Source organism: Argentina anserina, chromosome 1 (assembly GCF_933775445.1).
Source record: "Argentina anserina chromosome 1, drPotAnse1.1, whole genome shotgun sequence".
NCBI classification, from domain to species: domain Eukaryota; kingdom Viridiplantae; phylum Streptophyta; class Magnoliopsida; order Rosales; family Rosaceae; genus Argentina; species Argentina anserina.
The window spans coordinates 5,720,760-5,740,356 of NC_065872.1; the positions used below are offsets into that span (position 1 = coordinate 5,720,760).

Consider the following 19,597-nt stretch of genomic DNA (forward strand, 5'->3'; position numbering starts at 1 on the left):
GGACCATCATACATACATACCAAAAGTTTCCTGATACTACTGATCGATGAGAAGCTACGTTTTCTACAAGAATTTTCCATGCAACCAACCACAAACTAATTCAAAGAATAATTAATTAAATTAACATACCTGAACTGCTGGTGTAGTTACGTGTTTAAGACAGAAGCAATGAAGAAGAAGAAGACAAACAATTTGATGAAGGTAGGAGGAGTCTATTCAAACAAGAACAAGCTCATAGAATCAAACGAAAAGAAGAAAAGACGAAGAAAACTGATCGAAGAGAGGAATGGAGGAGAGGTAAGAAAATTCCGTTAAGAGCCGGGGATGGCGAGAATATAAAAAGCAAGGAGTGAGGGGGTGGACCGCTCGATTGCGCATGGGTTCAACCTTGTCCCCAGTAGGGATGTCATAATCTGTACCTTCCTACAATCCTACAGAAATCCCCTTTTTTTTCCGTCCAATTTCTCATCTCATGTCTCACGATATTTTTAAAAAGGCATCTTGCATGCTTCGTTGAAATTCTTATTTTCTTTTATTTGTGGGAAATGTTCGTTTGTGATCTAAATCACCTAATATGTATTAGAATAATGTTACACGAACCACACTTTCAGTCATGAATGTTGTAGGAGTCTTCTTAGTTATCATCAGCATATACTCATTTATTAATATGTATTAAATTTTTAAAAACTTATCGTTAATGCGCACATGTAGTTAGGGGTGTAAATAAGTCGAACCGAACCGAATACTAAGTTGTTAATGTTTGGCTCGTTTTTCAGTTGATCAAGCTCGAACCGGGCTAAAATTTGATTTTTGTTCTTCATGTTCAAACTCGACTCGGCTTGAAAAGTTCGAGCTGAGCTCGGGCCGGCTCATTTTATTAGATGAGGCCGAACTCGAATTGAGCGGCCTTGAATCATATGAAATTAAAATTTTAAAATTAAGATATTGAAAAAAATTAAATCTAATGCATAGTATCACACAAAATCCCCTTTATTTGTAATAAACTAAAAATAGCAAATCAAACTCGTTATTAAACTTAAAGTCTTTAACTAATTATTTTAGAAAAAAACATTTCAGTTCTTTCGAATTAATATTATATTTTTAATATTATTTCTTATATAAAAATTATACTTTATATATACTATAAATTTTAATAAGTTAAGCTTTGTTTATTAACGGGCCGAGCTTTTAACAAGCCCGAGCTAGCTCGCAAGCTAAACGAGTCGAACGAGCCGAATACTTATTGTTCAAGGTCGGCTCATTTTCAAGGTCAGACTTAATATTAAGCTCAAACTCGGCTCTTTTAACTTTACAAGCTTGAGCCGAACAGGCTAAAAGCGAGCCAAACACGAGTCGAATATGAGCGGCTCGAGCCTACTTACAGCCATACATGTAGCTATTGATCGAGAGTACTAACTAGGGGCATATCTACATATGGGCTGCCTAACCTCAAACTTCATACATCCATGGTTTTATAAGCTTTTGCCCATAAAATTATTTGCATAAATACTCTAAATAGGGCATAAAATATGAGGAAGAAGATTCATATATACTCACCATAAATGTAGAATGTTAAAAGATATTTTTTAAATGCCTAGATCGGAGTGGTTAATTAAGAAAAAGTCTAAGAAAATTAATGACCAATTGGACATTATAAAGGAAAAAAAAACTTAACAATTGACATATGAAAATGAATAATGAAAAGGGGATGGAAAATGGTCAATTAATGTGTAATTTTAGCAAATTATTGTAATGGACTCGATCTCTCGTTGGCTCTTTGCATAGAAAAAGAGTATGGAGCTCATTCTCTCTTTAAAATTTAATTGTATTTCACATCACGTAATCGATCGATATATTAGTGCCGAACATAATGTTTAAGATTCAAATCCAGAGTGATCGATAGTAAAAAGATGAGCAATGGTATTTCATTACTCTAAAAAAAGTATTTTAAGGAACACTTGTATCCATTATATCAATATTCAAAAGACTAAATTTTGCCCAACCTAAAACGAAGTTCTAAATCCACCACTAGTACTAACCATAGATTGAGGTCATAAATCAGCTTTGATTTTTTCCTTTTTCCTAAGTTCTCATTGGTTTGCTGAAAGTATACTATGAGAAACGAAAAGTGTTCTTGCATCTGTTGAGACTCTAAAAATAATAGAATAAGAGTATATTCGATGCATGGCGTAGATCTTTATATATAGTGGGAACGAACTAAATGAGAGAAAATCATATAAATACATGGTGACCCGACTCTAAATATGAAGGATATTCAATGGTTAAGAGCCTAAGACTGCGTGGTATATCATACACGTCGTGGATACAATTTTTTTTTTCATAATAGACGAGAATACCTAAAGATAATACATACTTTATCTATTTCTTGAAGTTAAGTACTATCAAGTTCTTACCAAGAAAATAAACATATACTTTAGCCGTACGTGAGTAATACTACATTCCTCGTTCCCCAATGGGACCCCGACTGATAGCTTCATGCTATCTTCAACTAATTATCAGCAAAATCGACCTTATGAGATTTCAAATCTCGATCATCAGAGTGAGAATACAGATCGATAGATTATATTCCCCAGTCGCTTTCCGTCTTCAAACTTCAAAACATTCTCACTGACATATACATACACAACTGCCATGCTGGCGCTAAATCACTACATTCTCGCACCACGTGTTGCCGCCAAAACGATCTGAGACCTACCGGCATCTCCGACTTCAGCCGAGGCTCAAGGCTGGCATGGCTTCTCAGCCAGCTGCATGCAAATTTACCGAAAGCTCCTCGTCCCTCCGGTCTAGGGTCGTTTTGGTCATTTTGGAAAGATGATGATCCAGTATTTAGGGGATGCAAATGATTTGGTTTCGTTGTGGATGAGTACTTCTGGAGAAGGAAAAGCGTATAGGGAGGAGAACAATCGAAGCAAACACTGCGACGCGTCAGTGAAACAGTGGAGAAGAACTTTACGTAGAAGATAAACAAAGGGAAACACATAAACATTTTGCAAAGAAGTATCAAGACCTACCTATAAAAAATTGAGTTTTCATTGCTAGAGGACCCCCACTCCAATTGGCAAAATTTTACGTACAAAACTGCATAATTTCAAGTTTGAAATGTTGGTTTTCGCTTTTTCCCCTAGCTAGGCTTATTTGAGGGTTAAAATGCTAGCTTTAGTTTGCTATAGAATCCAGCTATAAATCATATAAAGTGAAACAAAAATAACAACCAAATTGCTCTTAACATTGGGTGTACGTGCAGTTAAAGAGGACTTTAATTACTACCGTAGCAGTGCATGCTCTAATAGGAAATGCATGGGCAAAGCTAATTAATCCAAAGTTTTAGCTGCTTAGTTAGGTAGAAATAGGAATGTGGTGTGGTACCTAATTACAGTACTTACGCGGTCCTGGCTCTAGTTGTGTTTAGTCACAATTTCGATGGTTATATATATGGAGTCCAAAAGTGTATCACAATATTTCTATTGATCAATTGGCGGTATGCATCTTGAAGGACCAGGGTAGTAGTTTGATCGAATTTGCTTGCTTTATTATGTGCCGATCGTTGTACGTATTACTTGTATATATGGTAACTATATATTATTTGTAAATATATATATATATATAGACGTTCTTGGCTACGAAGGTCTGGATCATCCGGGTTCACCGTTTTCGGCGACGGCATGCAGCAACGGTGGGGCGGACCACGACATCCACACTACCCACCTATGTTGCACGGAATCGGATACGGGTACGTGGAAACGAAACGTTTGGAAACGCGGAAGCGTGTTTTTCAAAAAATTTAGGAAGTTGGTACGTTTTGGAAACGTCAAAATAAAAAAAAATTATAAATATATATAAATTATACAAAAAATAAATATAATAACAATTTTTTAATTTAAGTAACTCAAAATCTCAAATAAAAAAAACATAAAAAAACCTTTATTTTTTGGAAACTCGCGTTTCCACCGCGTTTCCAATTCGGAAACTCGCGTTTCCACCGCGTTTCCAAAACTCATTTTTCTGGAAACACGTTTCCGAACCGTTTTCGGGCGTTTTCGGCACGTTTCCGGGCGTTTCCGGCGCGTTTCCGAGCGTTTCCGGTCGTTTCCGGAGTGGTTCCGGAGTGGTTCCGCTTCGGAAGCGGGAAACGTGGGTGTATGCACGTTTCCGTGTTTCCTAGCTACCCACCTCCCGACGATCCCGTATGTACCGGTCGGAGCTCCATTGGCGACTCACGACACCTGGAATATGCAAAAAACAAGTTTCTGGGCAGATTCCGGAGATTTCGCCATTCCGGCCACTATGGGTCACGGATGGAGCTCCGATAAGCACATACGAGATCGTTGGGAGAGGGAGCATGGCTGGTACCATCCGCGCCGTCGTTGCGCGTCGCCAGTGATCAGAATGGCTGAATCCGGACGGTCCGGACATCCGGAGCTGAGTGATGATCTCATAGTAATATATATTTGTTTCGATCTTTGTTAGATTACCGCGATCTAATAGTGACTCTATGCCAACAGCATAGACTTTTCTAGAATAAGGTCACAATCTTATCCCACAGAAAAGTGCTTGTAATAAACATTTCAAAGATATCTGTGGTTACAAGGCGGTGAGGCCGGTATTACAGTGGTAGTATAACCAATATGCATGTGTATATCAGCTTTCCTTCAGCTAATGATTATAAGATCAAGCTCAGTGTTTTTAATTTCATGTCATTTTCTTTGTAGGATCGAATTTGTTATAACAATAAAAAGAGCTTATTGCTAGATTTTAAATGTATCCAAGTTTGCTTCTCCACTCAACTTTAATTTGTAATTTTATACAATGAGCATTGTATAGAGAGGAAACCAGTTTAGTTGCAAAAAAGATCCTGTACAGCAAATACCGTAAATATATTAGTGATTAGATCAGCTCGGGGAAAAGTATGAGTTATTCGAAATGTACCTTCTTCTTTTTTGGGAATAATTCGAAATGTACTTAACAGTTCACTGACTCATGAATCTCTATAAGCTCAAATGTTCATGATCGATCGGTACCCTCTAAAGTTGACGGAAGGGGCGAATTAGGAATACTAGGTAAAGTTAGTGGCAGTTATGGAACTATATATAATTGCAAAGGGAGAAGATTGAAAGAAGTGAAGCTGCTGAGCCAAAACCCTAGCTAGCTAAAGGCTTAGAAGCTGGCTGGCTTCTAGTGGATGGAGAGTGAACAGTGATTTGGACGTGCAGTCCACGTAGGACGGTGATGGTCGGCCGTGGGTCTCTAATCATGCGGCGGACCGAATCATGAGCTTCCCTGCATGTGGCCCCTCACACCTCCGCCTCCTCCCTTCTTCTTCAAGCTCGATCTCCATCGTAGTCTCGATCTCTAGCCCATATAGCTGGGCGGTGAGAGGAGGCTCTCTCTCTCGATCTCTCTTGAAAAATACAAATTAAGAAGAGAGAGAGAGTGAGTGAGACTGTTAGAGTACTACGTACTGTAATTTTTAGGGTTAGCGTAACCAGCAAAAGGAGATATCCTGCGGGGGGTCCTATTAGGATCTTAACCCTTTTTGACATCGACCACCCTCCAAACCTTCTCTTTCCCTCTCAAATATCAATCTCAGAATTACATCCTACCCCTTTCAAATTATGGGTTTTGATTATTGTTGTAGTTGGTGAAGATAAACGTAAACCACCATTTCCTTCTTCCTGAGAAATTCGTTTATATATTAATTGACTAGCTCTCCTCTAAATTATTTTCACTTTCTCTCTTTTATCCTCAAGGTGTGGAACAGAAGCTTCTTCCATGGACATGGATGATCATTGCACTTGTTATAGACTTGTTAGCTACAAAAGATTACATTTCATTCACAAATATATAAAATATATTACTTTCTAGACTTATCAAGTTTCACTGGAGAGCAAAGAGAGTATGATTAACACCAACAATTGTTAGACCCGGCCCTAATTGATGGAAATTGTTTGTACCTTTCTAGATTTGTAATTGTGAGGAGAGAAAAAGTTCAATTAATTACATGTAATTTGTCATTTCTCTATGAGGCGATGATTATTGATCATCATGTGTATATATTACAGTGGACGTCCTGTGGCTAATTTATAAATATGGATCAAATTTGAAAAAGTTGGGGAGTGATTGACGATGGCATCGTCGATGATCTCTAAAATGGTAGAAATGTTGTGGCAATGTGGGTTTTGGGTATTGGGTCATAATTGCCAGAGATTGATCTATAGCAAGTAGGAAGAGAAGTGTTTGAGGTTGAACCCAAAGTAAAATGTACTCATGGTTTATCATATCAATGAAACGGAATGTGAAAAAAGAAGGGAAAGAGATAAATTGGCAACTGAAAGAGTACATATTAATATGATCTTAAAAGATTCAAGTGGCATGCATGGAAACCATTCATGTTGCAATGACAAATAATTAACTATAGGCAAAATTGCCAAAATACACTATGAATTTGGCTAAAATTGTCAATTTACACTCTGAACTTGTAAATGTGAAAATTTACTTCCTAAACTTGGCAAAAATTACCGGTTTGCACCCTCACTGTTAAATTTAACATTTTTCATCCAATTTATGGTCACATGTCATTTACATGATGAACATTTTTGTCATTTAATATTTATTTTATTTTTAATGATAAAAATGTACAAGGAATTTAAGTTTTGTAAAATTATATTTGCTCACTCATTCACTTTACGATATTTATGTTTCTTGATAAAAAAAATTTTCCAAATACCTATACATAATTACGACCATAAGTGAATAACTAAAACTAATGAATTATGTCTATAGTCTCTAGCAATCGTCAAGTTTATTTCCAAGGTTTTGTCGTTTCAGAAATTTGAGTTTTGTCTTGTGTCCTCACTTAATTAGCTAATGAGGAATGTTAAGTGTAATAACGGGGAAAAAATATTAAGAAAAAAAACCATGAAGTAAATGAGTGAACAGATATAATTGTACAAATATTAAACTCTTTGTGTTTTTTGTTATTAAAATGAAATATATATTAAATAATAAAAATGTTCATCATGTGCATGACATGTGACCACAAATTGGATTAAAAATGTTAAATTTAACGGTGAGGGTGCAAATCGACAGTTTTTACCAACCAAGTTGCGGAGGCAAATTTTCGTATTTACAAATTCGGGGTGTAAAATTGACAATTTGAGCCAACTTCAGGCTGTATTTAGCAATTTTGCCTTAACTATATGATTATACTGGCATGTTATTGTGGGTTTGTTATAATCAGTTGAATTGGGTTCTCTCATTTGGGTTTTCTTCGATCAGGCCTTAACCTAGCAAAAGCAATTACATAAACTAGCTAGTATATATATTGTTGATGGCCGGACAAGTTATACTTGAATTTGCATATGGTATGTACAACCAACACGTCGTAGATTGACCTTAAGCAGCAACAATGATAGATAGAGAGGTTATCATCTTCAACAGAAACTCTCTAGGTATGTGATATGACCCATTGATTGAGAAAGGATTGGAATAGATATTATGATGTTCAAGCGGCAGCAGAAGATGATGGTGGGGAGAACCAATGCGTTGATGAGAGCTTTTCCAACGTTTACAGTGAGGAGTCCAAGTCGGAATCGATTAACATCGATGATGACAACGCTCCGAATAGACTTGCTAGATCTGTTGCTTGTGTTGCACAGACATGCCTTTTTTGGTTCTAGATACATATTTGCACTAATTAGACATGCTGTTTGTGCAATTGTTTGTCAAAAAGGTCCTGATTTTGTTTCTCAGCGCTGGAAAAGTTTCCAGCCTTTCAGGCACATAATTTCTGCAGCATTGCAATTAGGTTATACCATATATAGCTCAATGAAAACAAGTTGCTTAATGAGCAAAAATTTAGAAGAAGAAGAAAAGAAGAATTCGGAAATCATAGCAACCATGATGAACTTAGCCAGATATGAAATGCTATAGGAAGTGGACTTATCAACAAAATAATAGAAAGCATCACAGAATCATTACAGTTTCACTGACTCTCACTGAGAATATTGCCACATACACATACCCCGGCCCTTAATTTTCTTTTTTCTCATGTAATCCTTCTTCTTCATCAATGGACTTCATTCACTTATATACATCTCTGGCCCCAGATAGTATCTGAATTCTGAACCAAACGTGTGGACGATGAAGGTGAGGAATGGCTAACCTGTAAACATCTTCTGGAAGTATTTTTGAGATTAATCATCTCTTTTTCATACGCACTAGGACAAGTTGGTTTGAGCAGAATGATGAATGAGAACTTTTTAGGGCACAATCAATCACCATGAATTAATTCAGTGTCAAGCATGTATCTGCACGGTTAATATGTCTAAAATCATCAAATCAGTCATAATTATCTTACTTTCAACTGAACTTGCAATTATTTTTTGATGCTGGGGTAGATATTGGTGAAGAAGCGATTGAAGATGAGAACGTCATGGGTGATCGACCTAATGGTGCTTGTGTGCAAATATGTGATCTTTAGCTAGTATTCAAATACAACGGGTGATTATAAACTCTCAATATATGTAGAAGAAAAATTCCTGCCTCAATTTCGGCTTAAGATCTCAATCGGGGGAAAATGTGTTTCAACATAGGTCAGAACTCGACGAATCGACAATTTCTTTTGGGGCCGATAATTTGAATTGACTCCTAACATTCAATATTGAATCTTTTTTCGATTCTTTATTATTGGATGAGATAATAACTTTTAAATTAGTGACAGTATGGCAAAGTAACAAAATGGGGATGTAACTCAAGTGGTAGAGTGATTTCAATGTTTGGAATAGATCTTGGTCCGACTCCTTGCGTCTCCATTGTATTTTTTATTATTATTGTTATAGCATATGTATATCATAGCTAACTGGTAGAGCGTGATTTCAACGGTTGAAATAGATCTTAATTGGTTCAACTTTGCATCTCCATTTATAGCTTTTACGGTGGTGTCATTCCCATACCCAAAAGCTCTTTTACCACACCTCATATCTGTTTTTTTAATATTATTCTAATTTGATTTAGTTTACAAACCACTCAAACTACCTTTTTTAAAAACTTTTTTTCTCTCCATGGAATAGATTTTAGTTCAACTTCTTGCGTCTCCGTTATGTTATATATGTATTTGTTTAACTAAAATAATTTCCAATATTGCAAAATTCCATCCCTCATCCATTTCATTTCTCCGAAGCCCACTAACATGTCCAATAGTATGGTCCAGCCCACCCACTGGGCCATAGTATGAACCTTCGTAGGAAATTGCCACACTCGACAAAACACGCGTGTGGCTCCCAATCTCTCTCTCTCTCTCTCTCAGCTCATTTAGTTGATTTCCAAATCTGAACCGAAATCCCAAATCGGAGCTCCACAAAAATGGCGTCCACCACCTTCAGCGGAGACGAAACGGCTCCCTTCTTCGGCTTTCTCGGCGCCGCCGCCGCCCTAGTCTTCTCCTGTAAGTATAAACCTTCCTCAGCTCTCCGATCATAATTTTCTCGCATAGAAATTTCAGGTTTCTAGGGTTTTGTTCTTTTTCAGGCATGGGAGCGGCGTACGGGACGGCGAAGAGCGGCGTCGGCGTGGCGTCGATGGGAGTGATGAGGCCGGAGCTGGTGATGAAGTCGATTGTGCCGGTGGTTATGGCGGGAGTGTTGGGGATTTATGGTTTGATCATTGCTGTGATCATCAGTACTGGGATTAATCCAAAGGCTAAGTCTTATTATCTTTTTGACGGCTATGCACATCTCTCCTCCGGTCTTGCTTGCGGCCTCGCCGGTCTCTCTGCCGGAATGGCTATCGGAATCGTTGGTGATGCCGGTGTTAGGTGAGCTTTTGGCTTTGTTTTAGTGTTTATTGTTTAGTTTTGTTTGAATGTTTGGTGTTTTCGTTTGGTTATGTTTGAATGTTTGGTGGCATTTCGAATTCGCTAAGGAATTGTGTTGTTGTTTCGAGTAGCAGCAGTAGTGTAGAAATCGAGTGATTCTTAGTGTTTCGTATCGATGAACGTTGTTGAATTTTGTATACAATGTTTGCTCTGTTGATAACAAATTGAATTGGATCCTGATCTTCAGGCTGTTGATTATGAAATTCTCGTTATGGATAAGTTATCTGTGTTATGTGTTTACTTGGCTCTGATGTAGCGATACTGATGAGCTTGTTCTCTTGTGGTCGCTGGGCTTACTTTGTATATAGTTTCACTAGAATGTAATGTGTTTAGAGGTGATTATTGGATATTTGCTTTCGATTTTATGTGCATAGCGTGTGGATAAAAGCTGTTTATTCGAATTGGTGTTTGCTTGGTTCTCATTTTGCTGAATTGATTTTCTTTGGCAGAGCTAATGCACAGCAGCCAAAGCTTTTTGTTGGAATGATTTTGATTCTCATCTTCGCTGAAGCGTTGGCTCTGTATGGTTTAATTGTTGGGATCATCCTTTCATCCCGAGCTGGGCAGTCCAGAGCAGATTAGAGGTACCATTCGTGCAGGCTTCTGATGCGAGTTGTTTTGCGTCTTAAGTTACTCGCTGGTCTAAGATACTCATTCGGTGTGCAGAGTTCCCCCCGTGTGTGCAGTGTTTCGTTATGTTATCAGTCTTGCATAGTTGGGAAGAAATATCCATTTTCTTTTGTAGGATTTGATGATTTGTCTTGGAAATAAAAGCTCTTATCAACTGATTCTTCACCTTTTTATTTTTTTGGCTGTAAAAATTATAATTGCAGAGTTCTGAGCTCAACCTCCATGAAAGCAGAAAGCTCTTATCAATGCAATGATCTTTTATTCCTCTAATCAACATTAAAAATTCAAATATCTGATTACCATATATCGAAATACATAAGCAGGTAAATGCCTCTTTAGATAGTAACACGAGCAATGGGAAGGTTGGAACAGAGAAAGAATTTGTTGAATGAACCATTGGTAATAATAGTCTGTACTTCAGAAAAATAACAAAGACATAACATAACAGAAGGTAGAAGTTCAAAATCAACCACCGGGATTCCTAATCTACATTGGCTGCTTAAAATGCCGTGGTATATAGCACACTCATGGAATTACTTTACAAATATACTAGGAAGCATCAAACCTTACATCTAGCCTGAGCAAATTTACAACCTTTCTTACAGTCGAATACAATTAGAACAGGGACAATAGCAAATGGAATATTTGCCAAGGAACCATAACCATATACATTAATGGTATCAGACGCCCTCAAAACTTCTACAATGTTAATCCCAGAACAAGCTTAAACCAGATGCTTCAAACTCTCTGTCCAACGGTAAGATCTCCGCCTTGTCGTAGATTCTCGAGGTGTAAATCTTAGTCCAAACATTTCCTTGAAAGCCTGCTCTGGCTCTACTGAACCAACCAGCTTAGCAACAACATTAGCACTATCTGAAATGTGATCCATGTTGTTTGTATCACTCCACAGGCGATTTGCTAATTGCAACCTCCTATTCTTCGAGTTTAGGCCAATACCCCATTTTAGGTAGAGGTTATCTCTTTCGTCTTTGGAGAGCCTCTTGCTCATTTGCTTGCTCAGCATGTGTCTCTCACTGCATAAAGCCCTCAGGCTATTCATACAATAAAACATGTTGAATTCAATCAGTGCATACAACAGACTGTAACAAAGTGAAAAAGTGAGATTCTTGACTACTAAGAGATCGGTTATGATACCTTGAAGCGGGTGTTAGACCATCTTCGAAAGCTTGATCTCCCTTTAGAAAGGTGCCTTTAAGGAAGGACAATCTCCTGAGCTCAACCTCCATGTATATAGAATCACTTGGATCACCTTTAAATAGCAGGAAGAAGTAAGTCCTGTGAACCAACGATACATTGCAAGCGTGCCAAAGTTCAACAATCTCTCTTTGCAGCCGCTTAAATTCTGATGGCCACGTTGAATCATTTTCCTCATCCATAGGCATTGGGTCCAAGCCAACATCTTTTACCTCCCTCGTAGATGGTATCGATCTTAAACCTGTCTCTTGTACAGGCCAATCCACTGGTATCAACCTTAGATCTGTCTCTGGTGTAGACCTTGCATCTGTCTCTGGTAGAGTCTCTGGTATAGGTGTCGTATCAGTCCCCGATAACTACAATTGGAGGCAACAGTTGTTAGTGACAAAAAATAGGACAACCATTATTGGCTTTATAGCAAGTACAATTAGATTCAATAACGTATCTTCTTACTACCAAAATCAATGGTTTTTGGGATATTTCACAAAAGTGATAAAAATGAAAACACTCACCATCGAATCAGGAAGTTGAGTAGTGCTCTGGGTGTCCATCATTTCCGTTATTCCATCAACTGAATAATTGCTTTGAGTAATCTTGTCATCAGTTTCTTCAACTAAATAACTTCTTTCAGTAGTCTTCTCATTGTCATCAGTTGTGGTTGTTTCCCTCGTATCTTCAACTAAAGAACTGCTTTCAGTAGTCCTGTCATCAGTTGTGGTTAATTCCTTCGTTTCTTCAACTAAAGAACTTGCTTCAATACTCTTGTCATTAGTTGTGGATTCAGTATTATATGGTTTGCACTCATCAAAAGGTGGAGTTCTTGCAGAAGCCTGAGAATCATTTTGTGATAACCTTTCAATCTCACTATCATACTTGAATGAAGGAAGTTTCTTCTGTAGACCCTTGGGCCTTCCTACAAATTTTTTCTCAAACTCGGTTGGAGGTGTGCTCTCATCATAACTTTTCTCGAACTCAATCAAAGGCGTATCCTCATTCTTCTCTCCCATCTCAAACAAACAGGAAGAGAAGCTGGTCAAAAGACTTGCTTTACAACTTCTACTCCGCCTTAACTTGTAGATCAAGGGAGTGGGCGTCTCTTTCTCTGGGAACCATTGAGATGTCTCTTCAGGAGATGGAATTACAAAACCTTTATGGTTCAATAGGGGAGACTTATTAGTGCCATCTCCATTCTCAACCACTGTCAATCCTGAGGTAGCTGTGTTTGCTGCAGGAGATGAGAAATTTGAGTATCTGCTTCTGCTGGAATATGATATATTTGATGGAACAAATCTGTTTGTGTTTGACTCTTCCATCTCAATGCACCGGACTTCCTTGCAAACATCCTCTGAATTTACATCAGACTGTTCTTTGTTCTCCTCCTGATGCAGATTTGCATCAATGGAATTACTAACTGACAACTGGCTGGACGAGAACACGTGTGGGATCAGGAAATTGTCATCAAAGTCTGGACGTTGGGGTAGAGTATCCTCAGAACTCGTCCTACTGTCTACATCTGAATACTGAGATGTGCCAAATGATCTAACACTGCCTCGGCGGTGGTGAGAACCAGCCAGAATAGGTATTCCTGATGGTTGAGTTTCAATGTTTTCCCATGAATTTCGCACTCGCAATTTGGGGTAATAACGATCAAGATCCACCTACATTATAATGGAAACCAACTGAACTTAGTACAGGACAAACATATTGAAGTAAATTGGATTCTTCAGTTTAGAAGCACATACTGATGATGGCTTATCATCTTCAAGCACTCGTACCAGATCCTTAACCTCAGACTGAGCAAGGTCTCGTTGTAAAGTCAGCTCTGACACCTCTTTCTTAAGCTGAATGGTGAAATAAAAAAACACAAAAAACCAGGTTATATACAGAAGAATAATAACAAACTATGTTTTTTTTTACACAAACTAGGGTTCATAATAAGGTGTATTTAGGAAAAAAAAAGACATAAAGAGGTTCAAGAATCAAGAATCATGACACAGAACAAAAGCAGATAGCATCAATTGATAAAAACTTCGATCAAATTGTCGAAAGACCAGGAAGGAGATATTTTTGTATAATCATTCATAATTTGAGCCTTTCTTATACTCTTTAGCGAACTTTACAAATTGTGCTCCATTTTTCCTGTTTTGGATTATTTTCACCATTATTGATGACTTATATGCACTATTTGACATTCACTAAACTGAAAGGAAACAACATTTGATAAGAAGATAAAAAGAAAAAAACAATCGAACTATATCAGAGAGAAATAAACAAATTAACTTTTTCAGTTAGCCCAAAGCATCTTATGTTTTTATGTAGAGAGGAAATGCGTAGAGCTTGTAGGGATAGATTGGAATGTACTATATTTCAAAAGAAACCAGATCATCTACCTTTTCAATTTGAAGGTCTTTTTCTCTCAGAAGTGTAGAAGAATCAGCTGGACCAATCTTTGTCCCGGAAGATTTCAACTCATTCTCTAATTTAGCCAATTCTTTTTGCAGATGCTTCACCAATGTTTTATCTGACATGACTACATTAACCTGTGCATTTGTTGTTACTTCTTTAGCACAACTAGCGAACAAAAGGGTGTTTCTTGATTGCTCGACATGGCTATGTGCGGGACTCAAAGTACAGATGATGGCAGTTCTAGCATTTCCACCTAAGGAGGACTGTAATATGCGAGTTAGCTTTGAATCTCTATAAGGAATATGCCCATTTCTTCCCTTGCTGCAAGATATATGAGTTGAACAGCTTAGTACTATATAAAATTATTCTTATCCTAGAACTAAGAAGCAAAAACCATGTGAGATAAAATTAAGCCTCAAAAATACAACTCCACAAAGTAGAAAAAATGGCAAAGATTGTAGCTGCAGTAACAGTGGAGAAAATAAATAAAAATTCTGCAGAAGGTCACCTCAGCTTACGGATAACAGTGCCCAGAGTTAGTAAACTGCGATTTATGTGGCAACCCTCTTTCAACCTTGTTCCAGCTGATAAAGTCTGGGATGCACGCTCACTTCCAGCAAGATCGACAAAGTTCTGCACAGAAAAAAGGAATTGAATAATCACAATTTGGTTATTCCGATATTCATAGTTTTTAACTTAACTAAGGAGGGGGAAAGACTAGTATTTAATTCTTGTTATTTTCTTATCCCTTGAAAACATAAAATCATCGACACTTACCACCATAGCAGTAAGAGAGCTTGACTTGTCATAGCCAAGAAACTCACGTGCTGAGCTTTCTATTACCTGATCAACCACAACAGTGTCCAGGGAAAGATAATCGTTGTTAGGCAAATAAACATTGCTTAGAACAAAAGAACTTAAGAAAAATATCTATACCAATCTGAGAATCTGATGAGATCTGGAGCTTGCTTCATTTAAAGATGTTTCTCCTATCTGTCTTTGATCTGCAAATTTAAAGAAGGCATTTTAGGTGTACAGACACAAGCTATCATTCAAACTAATAATGGCTCAAGCCATTCTCACCTTCACATATGGCTAGAAGTTCTCTAAAATGATTCCAGTCCCTAAGAGTTTCCTCAGTAAGTCTTTCAACAATTGTACCTCTCTACAAAAAAATTGACAATTAATACAAAAAACTTATGTGTACCAGTTCTGCAGCATATAGAAAATGATATTTACCTCAGGATCATCCAGAAGCCTAAGGGGAGTGGTATCTGCACTAAGAAGATCCCTAACAGATTCGTTGTAAATCTCCAAGGCAGAAAATTTTAACACAAACTCTCTCTCCTCATGCTACATAAAACAGAGTATTGCATCAAAGATCATAACAAAGGAGTGTAATCAAAATTATAGACCAAAAAAAAACTACTAATATATAACAAACAATTACCTTATCTATGTAGTCATATATATCTGCAACAGCATACTCGGTAATTCCACTCATAGTGTACGTCTTTCCGCTACTTGTTTGTCCATATGCAAAAATACTTGCTGAAAGAAAATTATTATAAAATAAATGAATATATATAATTTTGAAGATACAAGAAATTTAATAAATAGAATAAAAAAGAAACAAAATTGTACTGTACTCACAGTTTATACCACTGGCAACTGAAAGAGCAACTTTCTTGGCTCCTTCTTCATACACCCGCCTTGTGGAGCAATCATTACTAAACACTCTGTCTGGTATCAAGAGAAACAAAAGAAGATATTAGAAGACTGAGCACATTTGAACTCGCCAAATCGGAATCCAAGTAACAGTCTCAGCTGTACAAAATGCTTTACCAACAAATATGTAAAACAATTTTGAAATAACCTCACAAGAAGAAGCAAAGGAAGAGGAATAAGATGAAAAAACCAGACATTAAAACTGCAAGGAGATTATTGAAATGGCAAAAGTTTCTGAAACTCTCAACATTGAGAACCAGCTGAACCAGTATGTTTTAAAGGAAATGGTATGATAAAATTGTAGGGGTTCAGAAAGTGTACAGGCCTGATCATGATGACCATGCCAGATATATCTTAAAACACCGTAACTTGATGAATTTATACACAGAAATGATATTCATCAACCAAAGAAAATCATAAAAGTTTACAAGATTGCAATACGAGAATTTCCTTACCAAATGTATAGACAGTTGGGTACATGGAGCGCTCAGAAATCGAAAGGTTGTTCCTGTATATGACAGTGTTTTCATTAATGCATTCCCAATCCGACACATCATTCCTGGCAGTCTCCTTCTCACTCAGAGGGCGCAGCCGAACAGAAACAAGTATCCTCTCCCCGTTGCCTGGCTCCTGCATTGGCTCCTGACCGCCAATGGCCACCATTACTCCCCCCTTCTCTTCCAAAACCCTCCTCCAACAGAGGTTAATAACTAGAATATCTCAAACCTTCAACAGATCCCAACAACCACAAACCAATCATCTACTCTTATGTTCAGCTCCCAATGACCTTTTCTTTCTTATTCGACTAATGTATCATGTTCCCGTAAGCTTCTAAAGCAAATGTGTTGCTGGGTTTATACAGAACATTATGGCCACCACCAAAACTATACACCCACAATCATCATCTGCACCAACAAATTAATCATTCGTCAAGGCGTATATTATTCACTGTTTTGTCTCAACCAATATGGGACTGAATTTCTCCACCTCCTCTTTAATTCACAAATATGAAAGATAAACACACATACCCACAAAAACCAGTGGCCACCGTATTATAATGGAAATCTTGGATTTTTCTGAGATAGTAGTATTCCAAACACAGGCTGTCAAAACCTCTTATTCTAATCCAATTAAAAAACACACCTTTCACAGCTTCAAAGAATCAAAATCTGAAGATGATGAAGAAAAAGAACAACGTCTTTTTTATTTTCTTAACCTTGGGGTTAGGAATTCACACTGGAATGTTTGTGACCCTTAATGATGCTTGGTATTGATTTTTGGATGCTTCCCTCTCTCTAAATATAGCTGTGTACAACCAAATCCAGACAAGCCAATCCAACTCCATTAACCCAAAATAGACTCACTCACTCACAAGTCCAAAACACCCCCACTTCCCATTTTCACCATCTTCACAAATCACAACCAATGCCAGCACATTTCACCCAAAAAGATCAAAACTTTAGAAAACCCAGAACCCAAATTAGCATAAATACCACAAAAAAGAAACCCAGACAACTCTCACACATAGTGGGACACAAATCACAACCAAAACAATCCAAAATTGAACCCCAAAAAAAACAAAAATGATTCAAACTTTACCTTGTGAACAATTGAAGATGGGGAATGTGAATCCCAGACCGCCATTGTCTGATAAAGTTGAGGTTGAGATATAACCCTCTGAAGGGTTATATGGGTTTCACTGTTTCAGTGTTGGATATGGAGTCTACTTCTTCATTCTTCTTTGGTTTTTGGGTTAGCTATAACACTCATCATTTGTTGGTTGCTCTTTCTCTCTCTTTGAATTAAACTACCGCGCTAAACGTAAAGACGACTGGTTACCCGTGAGGTTGAATGACGAATATGCCCATGATGTTAGAGTGAATTTTCCCGGCGGACCACTGGAAAAAGGTGTTTGAATAATTGGTGGCCGCTGTAAAATCGGCGGAGGCCCATGCCTGACTTAGACCACAAGGACTTTCCCGCCAGACATGGTTAGTGTGTCCAAAAGTTCTTACATTAATTAATGTATCCATTTCGGAATAAAGAAGGAAAAAACATATCCGCTAAAGAATATTTTGATGTTCAGTTATCTTCATCATAGTATATATATTAGTCACGAAAATTTTATAATGATCAAGTAAATAACTATAAAAAAAATCAGTTGTTCAAGTCTCGAAAAAAATTTAAATGACATATTGACATTACAAGTAACCAAGTTAAGAAGTAAATACATTTTTAGATCACGCTACATAATCAGAGCATTCTCAATAAATTATTAATCTTCAGTTAACTCTACAGTTATAAAAAGCATTTTCGCCAAAATTATCTCAAGATCGACTGATCAAGGGAGAAGAAATTGGAAAGAAAACAATCAAACAAGAACAAAGTAGTAATTTCATTAACCAAAAGAACAGCAAATCATGGCATGCCGGGCTCTTTTATAGAAACAAAATAAAGTCAGCTTGGAGGCTTTTATTATATTTCCCCCCAAGAATGAAGCAAAACAAATCAAAGGCTGGTAAAGCCAAGAGTATGGGGACCGTCTTCTTCCCTTGACCAAAAGAAGAGAATAATAACACACAGACCACCCCATGTGAATCGAAGAACGGCCCTAGCTTAGCCATGCATTAGAAATCTATAGGACCCCCGGTCCCATATTTGCATCTGTCTAGCTGACAACTACTAAATGAATACATGATTACGAACGAAGAGATAGAACAATGCCGGGATGGCAATAGATCGCTCGATCGAGCAGTCCTCTTGGATGAATTCGTATATGAAGATTTCATATAAGAGAGGTTTCGTGTTTAACTAGTTTTCGCTAGCTGAGTACCTAAGACTTTCGCCTCGTCTTTAAGAGTCTCTCGTAGTTGTTTTGGATAATATTTTCTTTGAGAAAAGAAAAAAGAAATTGCATGGAATCAAAATGGCATGTGAGAGTGGAATGAATGGGAAACAAACTAATGATTAACATGCATGCCATTTCGACTTCAGAAAATATATACGAGCAATCCATGCATGTGCTGGTCCCAACCTCCACCAATTTTCAAGTTTTAACTTCATATTCCTCTCATTCATACATTCGTAGCTGCCGACAGTAAGATATTTCTTAATTTCTAGCTACCATTTTATCTGTATGATTATGCTAACTCTTTACTGGCATCATGCCAGTGGCATGGAACTGATGGAAGCTAGCTCACTCAGCTCAGTATTCAGTAATGGTGTTTGTTTTAATTTCTGTAGTATAATAAGCTGATCAGATCGAATTTGAAGGACATACAACTAGTCGATGAGCTACTTAGTAATGCAAAGTGAACCACATTTTGGTTTAACTCATATAGCCCATCTTAAGTGACAGCTGACGTGACATAGCCACATCATCACACAATTTATAGTTCTTTTATGTTTTTTTCTTAAATATATAAAAAATCTCTTGAACTCTATATTTATCTTTCTAATATGATATAGATGATTTCCCCATCTATTAATCTTTTTTCTTTATGATCTTTTATTCTATACCATTTCCATAATCTCTCATCAATTAATTGAATTGATAATGCAACGTATTCGAAGTCTCTCTCTATTAATAATAAGGAGATGGAAAACAAATGGTGTGATCCTGCACTCATGATCCTTAATTAAGAATCCCAAGTTTTCTTTTAATCTGGGATTTTCAAAATTAAAACAAGTTATACCTATCAACTCCACTCAATTCGAGCCTTA

The 19,597-nt window shown here is 37.3% G+C and overlaps 2 protein-coding genes across 2 annotated transcripts; one reads left to right on the forward strand and one right to left on the reverse strand.

Annotated features, from left to right (window-relative positions):
• Window positions 1–9,297: 9,297 nt before the first annotated feature.
• On the forward strand, window positions 9,298–10,683 carry LOC126796173 (V-type proton ATPase 16 kDa proteolipid subunit-like). The gene is made up of 3 exons (XM_050522969.1): window positions 9,298–9,466; window positions 9,550–9,835; window positions 10,345–10,683. Exons 1-3 carry the CDS (start codon window positions 9,385–9,387, stop codon window positions 10,475–10,477), a joined length of 501 nt encoding a protein of 166 aa, XP_050378926.1. The 5' UTR covers window positions 9,298–9,384; the 3' UTR covers window positions 10,478–10,683.
• A 389-nt stretch (window positions 10,684–11,072) lies between these two features.
• Window positions 11,073–17,639, reverse strand: LOC126805034 (kinesin-like protein KIN-7C). Its single transcript, XM_050532123.1, has 14 exons — window positions 17,474–17,639; window positions 16,330–16,779; window positions 15,800–15,889; window positions 15,597–15,697; window positions 15,386–15,499; window positions 15,230–15,311; window positions 15,083–15,150; window positions 14,924–14,989; window positions 14,655–14,779; window positions 14,131–14,467; window positions 13,483–13,581; window positions 12,253–13,398; window positions 11,681–12,096; window positions 11,073–11,577 (listed from the first exon to the last, which is right to left on the reverse strand). Exons 2-14 carry the CDS (start codon window positions 16,535–16,537, stop codon window positions 11,250–11,252), a joined length of 3,180 nt encoding a protein of 1,059 aa, XP_050388080.1. The 5' UTR covers window positions 16,538–16,779; window positions 17,474–17,639; the 3' UTR covers window positions 11,073–11,249.
• Between the last annotated feature and the right edge of the window lie 1,958 nt (window positions 17,640–19,597).

Coding starts and splice junctions, on each gene's coding strand:
- LOC126796173 (XM_050522969.1), top strand. CDS start 9,385: ATGGCGTCCACCACCTTCAGCGGAGACGAAACGGCTCCCTTCTTCGGC. Junction 9,467..9,549: donor CGCCGCCCTAGTCTTCTCCT/GTAAGTATAAAC, acceptor GTTCTTTTTCAG/GCATGGGAGCGGCGTACGGG. Junction 9,836..10,344: donor GTTGGTGATGCCGGTGTTAG/GTGAGCTTTTGG, acceptor TTTCTTTGGCAG/AGCTAATGCACAGCAGCCAA.
- LOC126805034 (XM_050532123.1), bottom strand. CDS start 16,537: ATGGTGGCCATTGGCGGTCAGGAGCCAATGCAGGAGCCAGGCAACGGG. Junction 14,468..14,654: donor ACTGTTATCCGTAAGCTGAG/GTGACCTTCTGC, acceptor TATATCTTGCAG/CAAGGGAAGAAATGGGCATA. Junction 11,578..11,680: donor GGTCTAACACCCGCTTCAAG/GTATCATAACCG, acceptor TTGTATGAATAG/CCTGAGGGCTTTATGCAGTG.